Source organism: Procambarus clarkii, chromosome 48 (genome assembly GCF_040958095.1).
Source record: "Procambarus clarkii isolate CNS0578487 chromosome 48, FALCON_Pclarkii_2.0, whole genome shotgun sequence".
NCBI lineage: Eukaryota > Metazoa > Arthropoda > Malacostraca > Decapoda > Cambaridae > Procambarus > Procambarus clarkii.
The window spans coordinates 8,998,408-9,016,370 of record NC_091197.1 but is presented as its reverse complement, the minus strand read 5'-3'; the positions used below and the strand labels follow the sequence as shown (position 1 = coordinate 9,016,370).

General features: G+C 44.9%; 2 protein-coding genes across 2 annotated transcripts in view; one reads left to right on the top strand and one right to left on the bottom strand.

Annotated features, from left to right (window-relative positions):
- The first annotated feature begins 7,053 nt into the window (after window positions 1-7,053).
- Window positions 7,054-17,963, top strand: part of LOC123764749 (very long chain fatty acid elongase 7) — a 142,451-nt gene continuing 131,541 nt past the window's right edge. The window contains exon 1 of the mRNA XM_069302569.1: window positions 7,054-7,171. The gene's annotated coding sequence lies outside the window, so the exon portion shown is untranslated. The remainder of the gene's footprint in view (window positions 7,172-17,963) is intronic.
- LOC138351005 (serine-aspartate repeat-containing protein I-like) lies at window positions 7,552-17,189 on the bottom strand. Its single transcript, XM_069302477.1, has 3 exons — window positions 17,148-17,189; window positions 7,951-8,346; window positions 7,552-7,803 (listed from the first exon to the last, which is right to left on the bottom strand). The coding sequence occupies exons 1-3, from the start codon at window positions 17,187-17,189 to the stop codon at window positions 7,552-7,554; spliced, it is 690 nt and encodes a 229-aa protein (XP_069158578.1).

Sequence of the window (17,963 nt, the reverse complement as noted above, 5' to 3'; positions counted from 1 at the left end):
AACACCACGACAAGCATGACAACACCACGAGAGGCATAACATGAGAGGCATAACAACACCATGAGAGGCATGACAACACCACGAGAGGCATCACAACACCATGAGAGGCATCACAACACCACGAGAGGCATGACAACACCACGAGAGGCATCACAACACAATGAGAGGCATCACAACATCACGAGAGGCATCACAACACCACGACAGGCATCACAACACCATGAGAGGCATCACAATACCATGAGAGGCATGACAACACCACGAGAGGCATCACAACACCATGAGAGGCATCACAACATCACGAGAGGCATCACAACACCACGACAGGCATCACAACACCATGAGAGGCATCACAATACCATGAGAGGCATGACAACACCACGAGAGGCATCACAACACCACGAGAGGCATCACAACACCACGAGAGGCATCACAACACCACGAGAGGCATGACAACACCATGACAGGCATCACAACACCACGAGAGGCATGACAACACCACGACAGGCATAACAACGCCACGAGAGGCATAACAACACCACGAGAGGCATCACAACACCACGAGAGGCATCACAACACCACGAGAGGCATCACAACACCACGACAGGCATCACAACACCACGAGAGGCATGACAACGCCACGAGAGGCATGACAACACCACGAGAGGCATCACAACACCACGAGAGGCATGACAACACCACGAGAGGCATGACAACACCATGACAGGCATCACAACACCACGAGAGGCATCACAACACCACGAGAGGCATCACAACACCACGAGAGGCATGACAACACCACGAGAGGCATGACAACACCATAACAGGCATCACAACACCACGAGAGGCATGACAACACCATGACAGGCATCACAACACCACGAGAGGCATGACAACACCACGAGAGGCATGACAACACCATGACAGGCATCACAACACCACGAGAGGCATGACAACACCACGAGAGGCATGACAACACCACGAGAGGCATGAAAACACCACGAGAGGCATGACAACACCACGAGAGGCATGACAACGCCACGAGAGGCATGACAACACCACGAGAGGCATCACAACACCACGAGAGGCATGACAACACCACGAGAGGCATGACAACACCATGACAGGCATCACAACACCACGAGAGGCATGACAACACCATGAGAGGCATGACAACACCACGAGAGGCATCACAACACCACGAGAGGCATGACAACACCATGACAGGCATCACAACACCACGAGAGGCATGACAACACCACGAGAGGCATCACAACACCACGAGAGGCATGACAACACCACGAGAGGCATGACAACACCACGAGAGGCATGACAACACCACGAGAGGCATGACAACACCATGACAGGCATCACAACACCACGAGAGGCATGACAACACCACGAGAGGCATCACAACACCACGAGAGGCATCACAACACCACGAGAGGCATGACAACACCATGACAGGCATCACAACACCACGAGAGGCATGACGACACCACGAGAGGCATCACAACACCACGAGAGGCATCACAACACCACGAGAGGCATCACAACGCCATGACAGGCATCACAACACCACGAGAGGCATGACAACACCACGAGAGGCATGACAACACCACGAGAGGCATCACAACACCACGAGAGGCATCACAACACCACGAGAGGCATCACAACACCACGAGAGGCATGACAACACCATGACAGGCATCACAACACCACGAGAGGCATGACAACACCACGAGAGGCATCACAACACCACGAGAGGCATCACAACGCCATGACAGGCATGCTGCATTACAGACAGCATTAAAACACAGATTGGAAATATTTCACCAATGTTTACAGAATAGTTTATGCCCAAGGAATCCACCGTGCTAACATAGCATCAACTATTTGAACAGAAAAGGTGGATCTACTCCCATTTCCGGAACGTAATTGAACAGCTGCATCGTTAAACACAAAGGGGATCAACTCTCCTTGAATATCTGAATCGTTGAACACAGCCGGGGGGGGGGGGGGGGGGATATCTCATTTCCGGAACATCTAGATCTTTGAACACATGAGAGACTTACTGTCCTTGAAGAGCCGGATCGAATTAATGTTACGTTGCCGAGCGACGCAGTTTTCAATAACAAGGAAGTTACTTACAGTAACAAGAAAAATCTAGTTTAAGGAAGTGACCCCAAAAAAAAAATGGTTCTAGGATTGGGGCCTTTTCCTCGTTGGGGCGTGTCAGTCAAAGGTCACTCGTTCGGACTCAGACTTACAAAAACTTGAGAAATGGCAAAAGAAACATTTTATAAAAAAAGTGACACGATTATCATACCATTTGTGGATTTATATATATATATACAGGTTTGTGCTGTCTTATAGTAAGATTATATAACTGTCTTTCACCTGCGTCTGTTGTCAAGTACGTTTTCACTACAGCTTATAGGTAAGTTATTTGAGTGTAAGTTTTTTTACACAGAGGTCATGATTTCTGGTTAAAACATCATGACCAAGTGACAGGGTTGATGTTCCTTGTGATGTTGTCTGCCAACCAGGGTTGTCTCCGCATGATGTTGTCCTCATGATGTTGTCCTCATGATGTCCTCATCAAACATAGTCGCGTTCACTCCCATCAATTTTCAGATTACCATTTTAATTAATATAAGTAATTATTATTTTTATTGTTATTGTCATCAACGCAGTATTGTAATTTTTTTTTATGTTTTCTATATTTGTGGACAAAAATATCTTTTACGACTAAGTATTTTGGTCCATCATAAAATTTACGTATATAATTATTTAACGTTTGGGCAGCTGTTTATAAGGTATCAATAAAGTTCCTCGGGTTTATATTAAAATTAAATATGGGTACATAGGTTTTTAACTTATATTAGCTGATTTTGAGTGAAAATATTATATAAGATTACTTACTTGGATAGCGTCTTAAGGCAGTCACACATTTGTAGCGTGACTATAGTTACGCTATAGTCACGCTACATAGTTTGACGGGGCCTCGTAGCCTGGTGGATAGCGCGCAGGACTCGTAATTCTGTGGCGCGGGTTCGATTCCCGCACGAGGCAGAAACAAATGGGCAAAGTTTCTTTCACCCTGAATGCCCCTGTTACCTAGCAGTAAATAGGTACCTGGGTGTTAGTCAGCTGTCACGGGCTGCTTCCTGGGGGTGGAGGCCTGGTCGAGGACCGGGCCGCGGGGACACTAAAGCCCCGAAATCATCTCAAGATAACCTCAAGATAACGCCCTTAGTGTGAAAAACTTTTGAAGTGTGAAAAGCAATTTGTGTCTTTATATGTTTGGTTTTGCTGGTTTTTCTTGCTATATCCTCACATTTCTTACATATATAACTGAAAACTCACACCCCAGAAGTGACTCGAACCCATACTGCCAGGAGCACTCTGCTGGCGTACAGGATCCCTTAACCGCTCGACCAACACGACCGGACAAAACGTGTTCGCATATATATATATATATATATATATATATATATATATATATATATATATATATATATATATATATATATATATATATATATATATATATGCCTGAGTGAATGTATTTTTATAATAGACTACAATGTCTTCTCTTGGGGGCCGATTTTCCACCTCTTGAGCCTGATTATCATCAGTCAGATGGCGGCTTAGCTTCTTACTTACGATTTCGTTGAATTCTGCGTTGCTGTAATCGTTGTTCACGACAATTTGGCGGATTCGTTCAAGTTCGTGGTGCAAGAGCTGCCAAGACGAGCATGTACGTATAGCACGACCTACATATGCATTGCAATTCGTAAAATGCATTTTGCATTACACAACCGGCAATGTGAGACCTCTCCCACACACCTACCTTGAGGTTACCTTGAGGTGCTTCCGGGGCTTAGCGTCCCCGCGGCCCGGTCGTCGACCAGGCCTCCTGGTTGCTGGACTGAACAACCAGGCTGTTGGACGCGGCTGCTCGCAGCCTGACGTATGAGTCACAGCCTGGTTGATCAGATATAAAACATCCTTAGAGAATATGCCTGCTTTCGGTAAGATCGAAAAGATCCAAAAAGCAATTACAGATTAACCAATAGGAACCCAGCATTAGCAAATTAAGCAAACTGGTATTAGCAGACCTGCCACTTGCGGCAATCCATCACCATACAGGAATAATAAACGAAGCCGTTGCATCCGCACCATCCCCCCACCTGCTTCTAAAATGTCATTCTCAGATTAGTTCTTAGGCCACGTAAACCACCACCACAAGCAGAGAAATTTCAGACCAATTTCCTTACTCTAGATAAAAGATCAAATATTCAAAACGAGCTTAAAGTTCAGACTGGTGAATCACATGGAAATGGAACAAAAGTGTAACATCAGACAACATGGATTCAGAAACCACAGAGAGGGCCCCATACCTTATAGACCTGAATCTATGATCTTATAGACCACGAAAATAACGAAAATCTCTGAGCTTTATCTTATAAAAAGAAAAACTTTCGAGCTATAACGAAAAAAAAATGAGAGATTAAATATAGTGCTAAGAGGTGTTTCGAAAGCTTTCGACAAAGTCTGGCACACAGGTCTAAGATGCAACACGTCGGAATTAAGGCTTCTACAGAGACTTACTGCCACAGTATCTTCTCTTGAGGTTATCTTGAGATGATTTCGGGGCTTTTTGTGTCCCCGCGGCCCGGTCCTCGACCAGGCCTCCACCCCCAGGAAGCAGCCCGTGACAGCTGACTAACACCCAGGTACCTATTTTACTGCTAGGTAACAGGGGCATTCAGTGTGAAAGAAACTCTGCCCATTGTTTCTCGCCGGCGCCTGGGATCGAACCCAGGACCACAGGATCACAAGTCCCGCGTGCTGTCCGCTCGGCCGACCGGCTCCACAGTATACAGCTTCAGACAAACAGAACATCTAAGCTCAGCATTGGCCGCTACTTTGATGACATAATCGAACTGACAATTCCCTGGAAACCCAAACCGAAACTGACTCTTATTTCCCGCTTGTTACAACTTGTAAAAAAAAGTTGTTACATCTTGCCTTAACGTGTTTATGACGTATTAGAACGTTGTTACAACTTGCTATATTGGTTGTTATAACTGGTTATAGGAGGTGTTAACACTTGTTCGAACGTTGTACCAACGTCGTAGTTTCGGTGTGTGTGTTTGGCGGGAAGTGGAGTACAACAGGAAAGGTGCCTATCCCCAAGCCTACCTTGAGGTGCTTCCGGGGCTTAGTGTCCCCGCGGCCCGGTCGTCGACCAGGCCTCCTCAACATTGGGAATACATCACTTATGTGGATGATATAACTCTATCAGCCGACCTGGACAACCAGTGACGCTACTGGCCGACAAGACGACGACAACAAGACAAGTCTATGAATAACAATGGACAAGGAGCATCAACAAACAAATAATATACATTGTTCCAAATAATACACATTGTTCCAAATAATACACATTGTTCCAAATAATACACATTGTTCCAAATAATACACATTGTTCCAAATAATACACATTGTTCCAAATAATACACATTGTTCCAAATAATACACATTGTTCCAAATAATATACATTGTTCCAAATAATACACATTGTTCCAAATAATACACATTGTTCCAAATAATACACATTGTTCCAAATAATACGCATTGTTCCAAATAATACACATTGTTCCAAATAATACACATTGTTCCAAATAATACACATTGTTCCAAATAATACACATTGTTCCAAATAATACACATTGTTCCAAATAATACGCATTGTTCCAAATAATACACATTGTTCCAAATAATACGCATTGTTCCAAATAATACACATTTCACATTATACGACATTTCATTAAGACATCACATTTCACATTCACATTACACATAATAATACACATTATAAGATCCAAATAATACACATTGCCAAGCAAAGTCCAGACCCCGTTATCTTTGACACCCGCCCAGTCCAACATACGAATGTAGGCAGAACACCGGGACTCAAGATTAATTGAACAGGAATCAAAATCCACTTATATGACAGCACAAATAAAGCAAAAATAACCTTAGGAGAACTGAAAAGATTCCGTAACCTTGACAAGAACACCCAGGTACACTGCAACCCGTGCTCGCAAATTCGTATAGTCAATATTGACTTATTAGATAAGTGCATAGGTGATATACTAAACATAATAGATACCCTTAAAAAGCTTCATAGAAAACACCGACCTTACCTAACCTTGTTAGTATGTTAAGATAAGCATCTTATAGCTTCGTAATTACAATTGTTACTTAACCTATTATAGGTATAGGTTAAGTAATAATTGTAATTACGAAGCAATAAGATGCTTATCTTAACATACTAACAAGGTTAGGTAAGGTCGGTGTTTTCTATGAAGCTTTTTAAGGGTATCTATTATGTTAAGTATGTCACCTATGCACATATTTAATAAGTCAATATTGACTTATTAAATTTGCGAGAACGGGTTGACCAAACACACAAACATCGTGTCAGCAAGGCGGACAGCCCGCCTTGAGCTTGCAGATCATCTGTCTTAACTCACAACATTAACTCGCTAACATTATTAACGTTATGAGTAACTCACAACGTTGTAACTCACTCTTTACTCAAGTCCACGTCGTTCCACTTTGACTGGACGATAGAAGCGACGGTCTTGCTTCCTGCAGGTCGGCGTTCAGTCCCGCGACCTGCAAGAAGTGATTGGCCACCATTCCTGTCCTTCCACCTATCCCCCAATCCTTATCCTCATCCTCTCCAAGTTGCCATAACAATCGTAATAGCCCATAGTACTTTCACCTGAGTCCCTAACCTCCACATTTCCAAAAACTTTTCCTTCAACCGCGCCTCTTCATCTTCTTTACTACCCCCCCCCCTCCCCCCTCCACCAAAAAAAAAAAACACTGTAATAAAGATAGCCGGTGTGGGGGGGCAACATGATATCAGATCCCCACCCCCCAGGCCACTCCTCCCATCGGTCGACCCCGTCCTACCACCTCCTACCCCCATAAGAACACTTTGGAGGATACGAACTAATACGGAAGTCAGTAGTGTTTATGGTCCTTGTGAGGAAGCATTGAATTGGTGGCACTCCTCAAGACTGGTGATTCAGTGCCAGTATTCTGACATTTTCAACTCCAAGATTGCCCTTAACATCTCAGTGAGAAGGTAAATTTGTAAGGTTACTGTATCTGTTGTATATTGATTAGAGGGTAATTCTGATATACGTAGTGACAGAGAGAAAGAGAGAAGAGACATACCCGGAGAAGACGGCACCAGATATAGACAGAGAGACAGACAGGTACATACACACAGAGGGAGAGACAGAAGGAAAGAGAGAGACAGAAGCAGAGAGAGAGTGAGTCAGACACAGGCAGACTCACACAGAAAGAGATATGTTGACAACAAGAAGACAGGCACACAGAGGGAGGGAAAGACAGACAGCTGTGACAGCAAGATCAGCTGTGACAGCAAGATCAGCTGTGACAGCAAGATCAGCTGTGACAGCAAGATCAGCTGTCACAGCAAGATCAGCTGTGACAGCAAGATCAGCTGACAGCAAGATCAGCTGTGACAGCAAGATCAACTGTGACAGCAAGATCAGCTGTGACAGCAAGATCAGCTGTGACAGCAAGATCAGCTGTGACAGCAAGATCAGCTGTGACAGCAAGATCAGCTGTGACAGCAAGATCAGCTGTGACAGCAAGATCAGCTGTGACAGCAAGATCAGCTGTGACAGCAAGATCAGCTGTGACAGCAAGATCAGCTGTGACAGCAAGATCAGCTGACAGCAAGATCAGCTGTGACAGCAAGATCAGCTGACAGCAAGATCAGCTGTGACAGCAAGATCAGCTGTGACAGCAAGATCAGCTGTGACAGCAAGATCAGCTGTGACAGCAAGATCAGCTGTGACAGCAAGATCAGCTGTGACAGCAAGATCAGCTGACAGCAAGATCAGCTGTGACAGCAAGATCAGCTGTGACAGCAAGATCAGCTGTGACAGCAAGATCAGCTGTGACAGCAAGATCAGCTGTGACAGCAAGATCAGCTGTGACAGCAAGATCAGCTGTGACAGCAAGATCAGCTGTCACAGCAAGGTCAGCTGTGACAGCAAGATCAGCTGTGACAGCAAGATCAGCTGTGACAGCAAGATCAGCTGTCCCAGCAAGGTCAGCTGTGACAGCAAGATCAGCTGTGACAGCAAGATCAGCTGTGACAGCAAGATCAGCTGTGACAGCAAGATCAACTGTGACAGCAAGATCAGCTGTCACAGCAAGGTCAGCTGTGATCCTGTCTTGGCAAGTCCCAGCTCTACCAGTCCTCCTGGGGGACAAGAACAGGCACTGGGAACATATGAGAAGTCACGGTTTTAACAGAATTATGCACAAGGAAAATCACGATAACGTAGTGAACCAGTCATTAAATACTGAGGCTATACGACAGAATTACCACTGGTCACCTCAGGCACACAGTTTCAAAGTTTCAAAAGTGTCCCACTCGGACACTTAACACATGCCAACTGCTTTCTGCGGAATAACCAAGACCTAATCCAGCTTAGGATGATCTCTCTAGCACCCCTTGAGCCTCCCACTAATGAAAATATAAGACTGCAATCCATTCTTTTATCCAAAGCTAGAAATATACTAGAAATGAAAGAATCAATTTGGTAAACAAAAGAGCGTCTTAGAAAAAAAATTTTGTTGACATGTTGACTAAAATTAAATGTTGTGACACATTTATTAGACCTATGCATTTCAAGATGGCTTCTGCGGTTATCGATTTAATACATTTTCCTAACATGCCCAATTGGACGTTAAGCTAATTAGGCGAAAAGAATAGCAATAATGTTTGAATTTAGGGCCAATTTAGATACCACTCGAAGCCACCCCACCCGTTACCACCCGTCCTTTGCAACACAGCCGATGCAACTGCTCCGTTACCAATATGATGAAGATTCACACCAGGAGTCCGTCAGGCATCAACGCCATAGAGGTGACCTTCTCCAAGGTTAATCAAACTATCGTGCGTAGTGTTATGCATCTAAAGCAGCCAATAGCATGTGGCCGCTAAATGGCTCGGCAAACATGTTTCAGCTTCGCAGCACAGTGGGAAAATTTTTGAACAGTGTAAACCAATGAAAATTATCGTAATGGGATAGTTACACTGAGAGGTGTACTCCACTTCTGGGGTGTATATATATACACTGAAAGTTTACTCTAGTCCTGAACAATGTTCAGGACTAAAGTATGCACTTACGGATTGGTCACAAAGCGAAATGGACACTGAGAGTATTAATTGGGAGCCCCCCCCCCCCCCATCGAGGCATTAAGCATGAAATACCACACTTGGGGGGGGTGAGTGTTCATTGCGTATTAATCTATGATTTTGTGGTTGTTATGAAAGATGTGGCAAGAGGAGGAGGAGAAGAGAGTAGGAAACTAACTTTCCAGAAAGGCGCACACCGGGGGAATTCTTCAAGTTCTAATTTCCTTGGAAGCCTCTCTAAGACACCTCAAGGCGGGCTGATGGACGTCATGACTAGCCAATGCAAAGGAGTTGAAAGAAAATGTATACCTTCCCTGGTATAGGTTTAGGAGGCCTGGTCGAGGACCGGGCCGCGGGGACGCTAAGTCCTGAAACCATCTCAAGGTAACCTCCCCTAACGGATAAAGAAGCCAAGAGAAACAAAATGCCCATTTAATATACAATGTTTTAGAGACAAAATTGTGAAATAAAAGAGCTTGAAAGAAATATAGGGAGCACCGAACAGAGGAGAACCAGAACATATAAACAGAAGAGGGGAATCAATAGACAGGAATTGGAAGAGCAGCAGAGAAGCAGTATGAGAATGATATACCATACAAAGCCAAAGATCAACCTAAACTACTTTATAGCCACACGAGGAAGATGTCACTAAATGAACACGTGATCAGGCTACGCAAAAGGGGGAGGAAAGCTCCACAAAGAACGATAAGGAAGTGTGCAAAGAACTAAATAAAAGCTTCCAGGAAGTTTTAAGATTAAATCAGAACTGTCCCCAGATCTACGACTTGTAGTGGAACATGCGCCACCAGAAGAAACACTAATCACAATCGACTTGAGAATAGTCTAGGACGGACCGAAACGTCGTCGTCCCTTCACTTTCTAGTGTGTGGTCTGGTCAACATAAGGACATTATTTAGAAAAAAAGGGGACACAAGGTGGAAGCTGAGTACTCAAATGAGCCACAGAGACATTAGAAAGAACTTTTTCAGTATCAGAGTAGTTAATAAATAGAATGCATTAGGAAGTGATGTGGTGGAAGCTGACTCCAAACACAGTTTCAAATGTACATATGATAGAGCTTAATAAGCTTAGGAATCTGTACGCCAGTAGATTAACAGTTGTGAGGCAGGACCAGAGAGCCGACAACTCCCACAAGAACAATTAGATGAGTACAACTAGGTGAGTCCATATACAATCCCACACACACACACACACACACACACACACACACACACACAAACACACACACACACACGAGCTAACAACATAAAAGATTCTAAGGAGGATTGACAAATGAGAGAAATAAGCACTGTTCAGTGTGAGGAACAGTAGGAGGAGGAGGAGACACAGCTGGAAAACCAGATTAGTCACAGATATCAGAAGAAATTAGTTTAGTCTAAGAGTCGTAACTGAGTGGAACGGATTGGTTGGGGAAGATGTCCAAGCCAATTCGATTCACAATTTTAAATATAAATATGATAAGAATATGAGAATACAATTATTGTTATGATTCTTTTTATAAGAATAGATTCAAAGAAGCAAAAGGAAATATCAAAAGTACATGGAAAGCCATCTCTAACCTTCCAGGATCTAAACAACAATCCCATAACAAGCTGATAAAACTCTCCAAAGATGGTCACACACACTTGCAACAGACTTAGAAACTCTCCAAAGATGGTCACACACACTTGCAACAGACTTAGAAACTCTCCAAAGATGGTCACACACACTTGCAACAGAATTAGAAACTCTCCAAAGATGGTTACACACACTTGCAACAGACTTAGAAACTCTCCAAAGATGGTTACACACACTTGCAACAGACTTAGAAACTCTCCAAAGATGGTTACACACACTTTCAACAGACTTAGAAACTCTCCAAAGATGGTTATACACACTTGCAACAGACTTAGAAACGGCAACTGAATATAATAGATAATACATAATATAATATATAATAGAACTGAATATAATATGGAATCTAAGGCTTCGCTCTGAACTATATTTGATCGTGTCTTAATGACACTCATCAACATGTAGCCATCAATCACATAACCTCCCCACACTCTACCATTGTGCCACTGGGCAGCATATTGGAACCTCTCCTATTTCTTATATACATCAATGATTTGCCAAATATTTGTAACATTCTTATTCCTGTCCTATTTGCTGACGATACTACCTTCCTCCATTCACACCCCAACCCACACACACTAAACACAATTATAAATAACAAATTAAAGACAAAATCACTCATGGATGTCAACCAACCAACTCGCATTAAAAATAGGAAAGGCCCACTACACTTTAATTGGAAGTAAATCATCAAACCAAATTCACCTTCAGATAGACAAATGTTAACATTAGCAGTAAAAATGATGGAAAGTTCCTTGGCCTATATATAGACAAGAGACTCAACTTCAGCACCCACATACAACACATAACCAAAAAAAAGTCTCAAAAACTCTCAATAAACTTTCTAAAAATCAGATATTATGTTCCCCACTCTGCTCTCCGTTACTCACTAATCTAACCCCTATCTTACCTAAGGTATCTGTGCACGGGATCTCAACCATTGCAAATAACCTCAAGCCAATCATCACCCATAAAACTTCTCCACTATCAGAACTATAACAAACTCTCCAGACAACACACAGCCCCTCTGGTTAGTGCCCTAAACATGCTGAACATACACTCACTCCACACATTCTCTTGTGCTCTTTACATGTACAAAACCTCGTTCCTAAATGCTAATCCTGAGCTGAAACTCCTTTGCCTGTTAACTGTTGCTATTCTTCTTCTCCCTATGCGTCTCTCTTCCCTCTCTGCCACTCTTCTTCTTCTGCCTCTTCCCCCATCCCGTCTGTCCCTGAACCCTCCTCTGGGTTCAGAGACAAGCTACTGGGTGCATGGGCACTGGGTCACGGGTACTGGGTCACGGGTACTGGGTCACGGGTACTGGGTCACGGGTACTGGGTCACGGGTACTGGATCACGGGTACATAGAATCAAACGTAACTACAACCCGGCCAACCTGAAACACCAATCAAAAAATCATAACCAGGCCAACACGCTCTGATTTCCAACCAGATCAAAGTGCCTTCAAGGTGATCAGGTACAAGACCGGTACGCTAATATTGTATGCACGAAATATGACACGAAACCCGTTGTATTACATTAATACAACGCAGAGACTCCAGACCGATGATACCTGATTGGTTGCCGGCATCAAACCCGTGAGAAACTGCCTGAAAAGATTACTTAACAGTGGACTACGTTAAGGACTGAAGTAGACTTGCCTATCGGTCAGTAAACTATTTTGGTATCCTCAGTAACTCTTCCTCCTCCCCCATACGTTGATAAGCCTTAAGCTCATCAGTAAAGCAAAACAAAACTCGAGGTTTAAGGACATTATTGACCGTCGATCAATAAAGGGGGAGGAACGGGAGAGTGGTGATGCTGAAGGTGGAAATGTAAGTGTGGGAATGTTGACCACTTGACGCCTGGCTGTAAAGTGTTGACCACTTGACGACTGGCTCTAAAGTGTTGACCACTTGACGCCTGGCTGTAAAGTGTTGACCACTTGACGACTGACTGTAAAGTGTTGACCACTTGACGACTGGCTTTAAAGTGTTGACCACTTGACTGGCTGTAAAGTGTTGACCACTTGACGCCTGGCTGTAAAGTGTTGACCACTTGACGCCTGTCTGTAAAGTGGTGACCACTTGACGCCTGGCTGTAAAGTGTTGACCACTTGACGACTGGCTGTAAAGTGTTGACCACTTGACGCCTGGCTGTAAAGTGGTGACCACTTGACGCCTGGCTGTAAAGTGTTGACCACTTGACGACTGGCTGTAAAGTGGTGACCACTTGACGCCTGGCTGTAAAGTGTTGACCACTTGACGACTGGCTGTAAAGTGTTGACCACTTGACGACTGCCTCTAGAATGTCAGGTTACAGAGCACGATAAACTGGCGACAGAGTGACAGGGGGGCTTGACAGGGGGACGTGACAGAGAGGCGTGACAGGGGACGTGACAGAGGAGGCGTGACAGAGGAGGCGTGACAGAGGGACGTGACAGAGGGACGTGGTAGAGGGGACGTGACAGAGGGACGGGACAGGGGGACGTGACAGATGGGCGTGACAGGGGGGGACGTGACAGAGGGGCGTAACAGAGGGACGTGACAGAGGCGTGACAGAGGCAGCAGGGAGGCCCAGGCAGACAGTGTCACCTCACCCGACAGGTGAGACATAAACGCAACACCTTTGTGAGAGGAAAATTGACACACGCGAGGGAATTATCAGGCGAAATCGGCAAGCCATTACGACAACATGTCGCTCGGAACGGATCAGGATAAGGATGTGGGATAGGCCGGGGGGGGGGAAGATTCTGCTGATGTGGTTTTTGAACGCTAAAACAAGATCAAATCAGCTGAAACAGAACACTGCCAATGACAATGACATTCCCAATAACAAGGAAAACATTGGTCCTGTGATTGGCGATCATGATGCCATAATCTACCGTCAAAGTGATTGGGCACCATTCCTTCCCTCCGTCCTATCCTAAAGCCTTATCCTCCTCCTCATCCCTTTCAATTTGTATATACTGGTAATGTCTTAGCACTGTCTCTTGATACTTACCTCAGGACAGGACTCGGAAATAAGAGTGCCCAGTCACTTGGACTACAGGGGGATCGAACGCTGATATGCAAGATACGAGATCGTAACAGAAACTAGCGGCCACTACAACACTAGTCAACTAGTGTTGACTGCTTTGCAAGGATGCTAGACAATGCAACACGAGAGTGGGTGAGCTTCTAAGCATTGAGAAAGGTACGGAACGGTGTGAGGTTGTGGAACATAACTGTGGAACAGGAGAGAATGTTTAACAACAAATTTAGAAAAGGGGGGAACTGCTGGAACAGAGCTGAGACGTTATAATATCTCTGAGGACATGAGAACAGTTCAGGAGTGGGAGGGAGAGGTGGGAGGGAGAGAGAGAGAGAGAGAGAGAGAGAGAGAGAGAGAGAGAGAGAGAGAGAGAGAGGGAGGGAGGGAGAGAGAGAGAGAGAGAGAGAGAGAGAGAGAGAGAGAGAGAGAGAGAGAGAGAGAGAGAGAGAGAGAGAGAGAGAGAGAGAGAGAGAGAGAGACAGAGAGAGACAGAGAGAGAGAGAGAGAGAGAGAGAAAGAGAGAGAGACAGAGACAGAGAGAGAGAGACAGAGAGAGAGAGAGAGACATATTATACAGTCATCCTACAGTTTCTTTCATCAAAAACAATACTTTTCAGCGCGCTTACAACATTCTACAAGTATGGATGAACTCGGTCGTGGTGACAAGCACTTGTAACAACATTACTTATCACAATATTGATGTGCTTCTTGTGGGGGGGGGCAAGAACACAATTTAAAACATGTTGCGGAACTAGAGGTGCTTCTGCTGAACACCATGTTAAGGGTGTTTGGAGACGTGACGACTATTTTGAAAACCTAAACCCTACGACCAAGGTGAGAGGAAGCTCAATGATGTTTGCTAAACACAGCAACATTAAAGTACCAACCATATACTTATACAACCATATACAACCAGCACAACTACTCATGGGCTAGACGGTAGAGCGACGGTCTCGTTTCTTGCGGGTCGGCGTTCAATCCCCGACCTAATGAGAACTATTCCTATCAAAATTCCTGATCCTGACCTCCTGCAAGTGCTATATAGTCGCAATGGCTTGGTGCTTTCTCCTATACATTGCCTTACCTTACCGCATATACAAGACGGGCTCAACTTACCTCGTGGAATAACAGTGCCCAATCACTTAAGACTACCGGGGATTGTACGCTGATATGCAAGATACGAGATCGTTACATAACCTAGCGACCTAGGATGTCTTAGGCACTGTCTTAAGTCTTCATCTTACATTTCTTGCAAGTGACTTCAAGTGGTTTTGTAAGGGGAAACATATGCTTTTGTGTATGTAAATGTATTAAGTGGATATCTGTCTCTCTGCTAGAGATTGGAAGCCAGACGCCCGGGGCTAGTCTCTCTCACTTTGCAAGAAATGACAAATGACAATTTCGTGACAAGTGAGGTCGACAACAATGCTAACACGGAGACAGAGAGAGAGAGAGAGAGAGAGAGAGAGAGAGAGAGAGAGAGAGAGAGAGAGAGAGAGATTAGGCTAAACTGATGAGTATTTAAAACACGTGATGTCAGCGATAAGTTTCGTGTCTTACGGGCAAACGACACGAAAGCGTCTTGTGTCTTGCACAAAACAATGCAAAGTGTCTTACACTTTATTAAGCAAAAACAAAATTTCAAATGCATTTTCGACCAGCTACACAGTGTGTAAAGTTTAACGTAAGATGGTGGGTGTGAAGTTATCCCAGAGACAAGCAGCGGAGAGGTACAGACTATCCAATATCTTGCAGTAACGACCGTTCCTCACGACCTTGTAATGATGACCATCCTCGCGACCTTGCAATAACGACCAGACAACAATAACCAACCCCATAATGTATTCGTTTATCAAGTGTGTGAAAGGGAGTAGGGGGGGGGGGGTGGAGGAGGGAAGGCCTTAGTAGTATAGAGTGTGGCCCGCCCGTTGCCCGCCCGTTGCCCGCCCGAGTGTGGCCCGCCCGCTGCCCGCCCCTCCACAGGAGCGGGTGCAGGTGGTGGTGGTGAGTAGTCATGTGGGCACCTCCAACCCCCCCCCCCCCCCCCAACATATGTGGTACTAGAGCTCTCACCACACACACAGCAACATGCCTCGTGCTGGTTCACCCGCGTCTTCACCTCTACAGGAAGCACCACAATGACCACGTGTCTACACACACACCTCAAGACAGTCTCCGGGGTCCTGGCTGCCTGTCCCGGACACCGTCAGTGTCGGACCCACACACAAGGAGGCCTCCCCACGTGGCCCCGACCGTCCACAAGTGGTTGGGGCACCATTCCTTTCCCTCCGTCCCATCTTAAATCGCTATCCTGGCTTGGCGCTTTCCCCCTGATAATTCCCTCCCTCCCCAGTGTCTCCTGCTGGAAGCCCGAAGGTCCCCCTAGCTGTTATCGCACACGTCGCAGTATTGTAAGATTAACAATCCGTTAAAAATACGATAGCTTAGTACAAATTACAGCACCTTAATATTGACGGTTCCCACTATCGGCTTTGATAAGGTATATTGGCTGGTATTAATAACCTCGTAGAGCTTTGGGGCATTTAAACTGTTTGATGAAAGATGTACTGGTTTCGTCAATGGAAGCGTAAATGCGTTTCATGTTGGGCAAAAACAGTTGCATTGTTGACGGAGTGACTATAGATCATCCTCATCCCAACAGGATTACACACACAAGAACATAAGAATAGAGGTAACTGCAGAAGGCCTATTGGCCCATACGATGCAGCTCCTATTGATAACCACCCAATCCCACTCATACACGTGTCCAACCTACGCTTGAAACAATCAAGGGACCCCACCTCCACCACAGGTGTACAATTATTATAATAAATTATACTAAAATATTATAATTTACACAGCAATGTCGATAACAGTTTTGCCTTTGGTCACATTCGTAGATAATAATTACATTTGTAATTGCCAATTATTTAATTATTTATATAATTTTGAAATAAGAGAAGGGGCCAAGGCGTTATGATAGAGTGTGGGACTGGTGTAATAGACATTGGACTTGTGTCATGTTGTTAGGACTAACGTGACGGAAGGGAAGGGAATATTCAGGAGAAAGCGCCAATGTTGTTGTTGTTATAGATTCAGAGCTACTCGGAACAAGTTCCAAGTAGCACGGGCTATGGTGAGCCCGTAACTTACCTGGCACAGGAGCGGGGCAAGTACCACGGGCTATGGTGAACCCGTAGTGGACTTACCCGGCACAGGAGTGGTGCTGTGTGTGAAAAGCGCCAAGCCATTGCGACTATATATAGTACTGGGAAAGAATCAGTATAAGAATTTGGTATGGGACGGGGGGGGGGGGTTACAAGTCCAATTTCATTTGCAATTGCAAATGAAATTGGACTTGTAACAGCCTGGTCCTGCAACAGACCTGGACTCGTGCGATAGAGTTCGGACTTGTATAAAACAGATGGGATAAATCTGCTGGAACTTGGACTTGGATAAAACAGATGGGATAAATCTGCTGGAACTTGGACTTGGATAAAACAGATGGGATAAATCTGCTGGAACTTGGACTTGGATAAAAAGAACGTGGAGTCAAATGCTACATTGACCGATATAGCATTAGACTTGAGAATGGTCCAGGACAGACCGAAACGTCGTCGTCCATTCACTTCCTAGTGTGTGGTCTAGTCAACATATTTCAGCCACGTTATTGTGACTCCTCGCCTGCATTCAAATGCAACTAGACCCTGGGTGTGTGCAACAAGGCTTTGTTGCACATGCAACTTGTGCGAAAATCAATGAAAATAATGGCGAGGGGAAGACGTGTTGACCTTGAGGAAGGGCGCCTGAGGGCCCCCCGGGACTCTAGGGCCCCAACAAGGGGGCCCTCTGCCCCCCTTACCTAGCAGCAGGTGACCGGCAGGCGCTGTTAGCCTGGTAAGATCCGGGTAATTAACTCAACCCGTTCTCCCAATAGCACGCCGTATTTTGACGTATAATCTTTTGATTACGGGCTCGCCATAGCCCGTGCTACATGGACACTTTGTTCTGAGTAGCTAAATCTG